This window comes from Manis javanica, chromosome 15, assembly GCF_040802235.1.
Source record: "Manis javanica isolate MJ-LG chromosome 15, MJ_LKY, whole genome shotgun sequence".
Classification (NCBI taxonomy): Eukaryota; Metazoa; Chordata; class Mammalia; order Pholidota; family Manidae; genus Manis; species Manis javanica.
The window spans coordinates 59640595-59646594 of NC_133170.1; the positions used below are offsets into that span (position 1 = coordinate 59640595).

Sequence of the window (6000 nt, forward strand, 5' to 3'; positions counted from 1 at the left end):
CTCAGGGTCTGGAAAACACCATGAGAAGATAACAAGTTCATCCTGTCCCGGAGCCAGGCTGTGGCCTTGTCTGCAGTCAGGCAGAGATAAGACCCCTGGTTGTCGACACAGCTTCCGGGACAAGTACCTTACCCCAAAGTGGGCCTTGATAATCTCCGCTGCCCTCGGGGCCATTGGAAACCCAGGTAGGCACCTCCATCTCTGAGGCCCTGTGTCTCTGAGGCCTCTGGGAGCCACCACCCCGACACACACTCTTGCTCATTTAGCACCCAGAAAGTTTGGGCACGCCTCTCCCAGCTCCCCACTCAGCAGAACTACCTTCTCCTCCTACAGGAGGGTGTATGGAGGGCCTCTGAGCTCAGGCCACCAAGCTGCCCAGGCTAGCAGCACAGTGAGGTGGCCACATGGCAGGGGGCAGAGGCAGAAGGGTGCCAGAGGTCCTCCCCATGCATTTAGGGTGCCACAGAGCAGAGACAACTGGGTGTGTGGGACCCACAGCAACACAAACACAGTTATACATGGCCATATACAACCTCCAAGACACACTGAGCCTACACAGTGACACACAGTTACATGGGGTCACACACAGTCACACAACCTACCGTGCCAGACATGACAGCACTGATAAAAGCAGCCGCCACAATGGTAACAGTCAACATACTAATGAGATATACTGTTCTTAGCTCATGTGTTTAATTCCAGCATACCCCTATGAGGGAGGCCATCAGTATTCCCATCTTACAGATGAGGAGATTGAGGCTCATGTAATTTAATGATAGAGTCAGGACTCCAAAGCCTGGCCAGACTGTCACGCTGGACAACATTCCTAACACAGCTACCACTCAGCGGTACACTGAGTAACATCACACGGGCAACATCAGAAAATCCGCATCTCACACAACCATAACACAGAAAGGCACTGCTCAGTCACCTGGGGCACCCTCTGTTACATCTATCACACACAGCATTCACAGGGCACAGCATCACACTAGATCCACAGTTGTGCTGGTACCCCAATGTCACACACTTGGTAACAGCATTACATGTCATCACTGCTGCACTGTAGCCCCAAGTGCCACAGACGTGACAGAATCACCAGTGGGTCACACACTGAGTCACTCGTTGTCATACTTAGGCATACATATTTGTAGCGGGCCACATGCTGTACCCTAATCATCTCACCGGGTTACCAGTTACCACTTACACATCGGACCACATACCTGGTGCAGCTCGGAAATGTGTACACAGGAGGGGCTGGGGTGATACGGGGCGGAGAGCTTTGGAGGGGCTGAGGTAGATCAGGACAAGGGGTAACCAATCCCGCCAGTAGGCACTCCACACACCACTCCTGCCAACAGCCCCGCAGCGGCTCACACACTCACAGCAGTACTTAACAGGTCCCATAGCGGGACCGGGACTCTGCGTCCTGCCCCGCTGCCCTCCCCCTCCGTAGACGGAGCCCGGCGCCCCTTACCCAGCCGCTGCCCATTGAGCGCCGCCACCCTGAGGCTCTGCTCCTGCAGGGAGCGCTCCGCGGAGCGGCTCCGGCCCCCCAGGCACTGCATGGCGACCCCACGCCCTGCTACCCGCGGAGCTGGATGGGGACAGAGCTCGAGAGGCACGCCCGCCGGGGGCGAGGAGCAGCCGGAGCCGAGCGGGGCGGGGCGAGCGCCCGGGAGGCGGAACCGGGCCAGCAGGGGCGGGGCCATGGGAAATACGTGCTGTACGGGGTGGAGCCGATGCCCTCGCGAAGGGCGGGCGGCGGGAGCAGAATCCAGACATGGAGAGGGGGAGTCCGACCGGGAGACGGAACGGAAGCAAATTCTTGGGGAAAGCCTGAGCCCAGGGAGTGGCCGGGGTCGGAGCCAGGACCAAGGAGGGGTCGACGTGAAGAGCCGGCCCAGGGGGCGGAGCCAGGGCCGAGGCGGGGGACGGGGCGGGTCCTGCACTGAATGGGCGGGGCTCTGGCTGCAAGGGGCGGGGCCTCTGCTGTGGCGGCGGCGCAGCTCCACAGCCTGGCAGGCGGTGGAGCCTGGGTGGCGAATTCTGGTTGCGGGCTGGGGGCCTGACCGGAGGCGGAAGGAGGGAGTCAGATGGAGCCGGGGAAGGAGCCTGGGCCAGACAACCGGGCCAGCCAGAGCCCTTATCCAACGAATTCACTGTGACTCAACTGGTTGTTGCCTCACTTGTTGCCTCTTGGCAAGCCTGTTTTCTTCTCTCAGTTTACCCATTTGATGGGGTAATCTCCAAGGTTCCGGGACGCGAATTCTGAAAAAATGCTGATCTTAAAAATGATTCCATTAACGCAGGTTTGTGTGTGGATAAATAGACGAGAACGACTGCAACTTTTACAAAACTGTGTGCCAGTGTGCTCGGGGACAGTGGGAGCTTTCATGTAAGTTACAACTTCCCTTTCATTCACCCAGCAATTTTTATTGAGCCCCTACTGTGTGCTAAGGTCAGGACCCTGCCCAGAGGCCTGACTCACTGTGTTCCTACTCCTCCCCTCTGAGTGGTGCCTCCCTTGGCCCTACTCCAGTTCCTCCCCAGCACTGACAGTGAATCACTGGCAAGGCCAGTTATTAGCACAGACGAGCACAGCAATAAGAACCAACCGAATGAGGAGGGACTTGCATAAGGCCACACCACCAGAATACATCATGAGAACATGTTAGTGGGATGAACTGAAATGGGGGCACAGACATTTGGAGAGCAGTGAAGCAGAGGGGAAGGATCTGTTTTAGTGAAACCACACAAGGGTTCTTAACCAGAGGACCAAGGACCCCACCCTCCAAGAACCTATGGATAGAATCACTTCTCAGGATAATTCTCTTCCTTTGAACTCTTATGTACTTTATGTATTTAAAAACATCCTGAAAAGGGGTCCACAGGCTTCACCTAACTACCAAAGTGGCCTATGGCACAAACAAACTCAAGGTCAGTGTGTGTATGTGCAGTGCGGGCCTGGAGACAGCTGTAAACGTAATTGAGGTGTGTAGGGAGCTGGCCACCCCAACTTGCTACAATGGCTCTGGAATCATCTCTTGCGGGTACTGGCTTTTTGACCATCATAGAGTTCCTGTGCCCATGAGCACCAACCTGCACAAGATCCCCTGTGAAGTAAGTACTGCTATCCCATAGGTGAAAAAACAGGCCCAGAGAAGCAGAAGCACCTGCTCAGGGTCACAATGTAAGTAAAGACAAAGCTAGGGCTGGAACCCAGGTCTCCCAGGGCCAAGATGAGGCACCCTACAGCCTACTTTCAACTTTTACAACTGCTGGTCTGTACGGCAGGGGAGGAGAGAGTCCACGTAGGAAAGTTTAGTGGAGGTGGACATGTTCGGTCAGGTGAGGGCCCTGGGAGGTAACATCCTTTCAGTCACCTCTGGGGGCGGAGGCGTGTGGAGAAGCCAGTGTGGGCCTGGCTAGAATGGAGAGAGCAGCAGAAAAGTAGGAGGAGGAGACCAGGTGACTGGAATCAGTCTGAGGGCTTCACAGGAACCAGAATCTTAAGCCCAGTTCTGGGCACATTTTTGCTGGCTAGTAAATACCCTTATTATGCCCCCCTCATTTCCCAAAGAATTCACAGGCATGGTCATTTTTTTTGGCTGAGGGGAAAGGGGCTGTGGTTCCTGCAGGAGCATAGTACCCACTGGGAACCAGGCACTGTTCTCATTGCCTTATATGTTAACCACATTCAATCCTCATAGCAATCCTTTGAGGTAGGTAGTGTGCTTAGTCCCCATTTTATACATGAAGAAACTGAGACACAAGAAATCCAGGGATTTGTCAGAAATGAAAAAGCCAAGACTTGAACTCAGGTGGTCTGCCTCCAGAATCCATGTCTGTGTACTACACTGCCTCCGCATGCATCTGGGGGAAGGTCACAGGGACATCTCATCTCTAGGTGGGCCCCAGAGCTCCCCAGGCCAATGCAGGGGGCCTTTCTGTGGCAGACCCCCAACTGCCCAAGCCAGATAGGGTGGTCCTGCAGGACATGTTCAGTGGCCCAAAATATGAAAGGAGAGCAGCCTCTCCAGTGGAAGTGTGGACAACCTGAAATAGTACAGCACAACTGTCTGCTTCCACTACCAATTCTCCATGACAGGTTCTTGCTTCCTGATCTGGTTTGCAGGCGGGACAAAAGGCAGCTAAGGGAGGTAATTTTGGGTGATGAGCTAGAAGTGGCAGGGCCTTCATGGAAACAGCTTGGAGTTGCAGTGTTCCTGCCAACTCTGCAGGAAGGGCTGGTAGACTCAGCCATTTGGGAGGCAGGGCTCCAACAGGATGGGCCAGGACAGCCAAGCCCATGCCACAGCCCAGGCTGATGGAGCCCGCATGCGTCTTCCTCTCCAGGGAAGATACCAGGATTAAGCAGGGAGAGAGTCTGGACCGAGGCACAGATGCCTGCGGATGGAGCCCATTCCATGAGCTGAGGCTGTAGCTGTGCCACAGGCACCCAGAGGGCTTGTAGGTGGGCTGGGTGTGAGACAGGCACAGAAGAGGGGACAGTCTGCAGGACAGACAGCACTAGCTAAGGGATGATGAGAGTGAAAGCAGAGGAGACACGGTGGTCCTCCGAAGTGCCCAACCTCCCTTCCTGCCACTGTGGCAGGAGCACTAAGGACACCTCTGCATCTGAAGGGGGAGGAGCACCAGAAGGAGCCAGGATCCCATGACCTGGCTGGAGAGGGTTGCCTTGAGGATCCCAGGACCCTGATGTGGAGGGACAGCTCTGGGCACTGAGCAAGGTCTCTTGGGGCCACAGGAACTTGGCCAACCAGGGAACACGAGACAGACTGGGGACTGGCTGAAAGGACCATGTCCAAATCCCCCTGAATTCCAGGGGGTCTCTAGTGGTCTGCTGGAAAGGCTCTGCCCTTCTCTCTCCCATCCATCATCTTCAGGTATGGTTTTGATGGAGAGGTGGTGGGCACTGAAGTCTCCAGTCCCAAGGGTACTAAACAGGGAGATAGGCAGTGACTGGTGTGAGGGGCAGCGTTTTCTGAGCTGGCAGATGACCTAGGGGACAGAGGGCAAGGCCTCCCTAAGAGTGGGTGAGTCCCCAGGCAGGAGCAGAGATGTCAGATCCAGGTTGGGAGTGCGTTCAATCAGACCTCCAGGCCCTGCAGTCGGAATCCTAGAGGGACAGCGACGGGGCAAAGCGCTGGCCCAGACTCTGTTCCCTGCTCCTCCTGCCGGTGGATACAGAGCTAGGCTGGACAAAGGGATGGACCCCAGGCGGTGCGAGCTGAGACTTGGCCCTGTCCCCCTGGGAGGGTGCACAGGTGGGGCCCCAGGCTGCTGCTCCCAGACTGGGCATTGCCCACCATGACCTATGCGCTGGACCCCCCAACCCCGACCTCGGCCAGCCTCGCACACCTCCGCGCCACGCGCGCCAACCCCAAGCCGCCACACCCGCGCGGCCGGACGCGGTCCAGGTCCGCCTGGCTGGGGCGCCTCCCGGGCGGCCGGACAGGGTCGGGGGGGCTCTGATGTTCGCAGATGCAGGTCCCTTTCTTCCTAGGCCCCTCCACGCTCACCGGAGAGTGGAGCCCAGCTTTCCCAGATCAGAACAGCGGGAGTCCTCTGGGCCGCGGCCGAGGGTTCTCCCGGGAGGTCTTCAGAGCTGCAACCATCCCTCCCCACCGGCCGAATATTGGGACAAACCCGCAACTCCCAGGGCCGCGCCCCGCAGCCCACCACGGGAGTCCGGGGCCGAGATTTCCCAGCGCGACCCTGGGAGGGAGGGCACGGGGCGGGTCGCGCGCTCAAAGGAGCTGGGGGTCGCGCGTCGCCGGGGACGACTCCCAGCGGGCCGGCGGGCACTCACCGTGCAGGGCCAGGAAGTCCCGGCCCGAGTCCATCCCCGACGGGCGGCACGGGGCGGTGGAGACCGAAGGAACTGCGGGCGAGCAGGGCGGGTGGGCCGACCGTGCCCCGCCCCCGGCCCGCCCTCGGCCAGCCACCCCGCCTGGCCAGCGCGGGGAACGCCGAGCG

At 58.1% G+C, this 6000-nt stretch overlaps 1 protein-coding gene across 3 annotated transcripts in view; it reads right to left on the reverse strand.

The window, feature by feature from the left end:
* Positions 1-6000, reverse strand: part of PLCD1 (phospholipase C delta 1) — an 18905-nt gene extending 12905 nt beyond the window's left edge. Inside the window, exon 1 of one of the 3 annotated variants that reach the window (XM_017646901.3) lies at positions 5834-6000. In XM_017646901.3, coding sequence (XP_017502390.3) covers positions 5834-5867 — 34 coding nt within the window. In that variant the 5' untranslated portion in view covers positions 5868-6000. Of the gene's footprint in view, positions 1-1474; positions 1624-5833 lie in introns of those variants that run through there. The other 2 variants (XM_017646900.3, XM_017646899.3) reach the window with 2 other exon arrangements.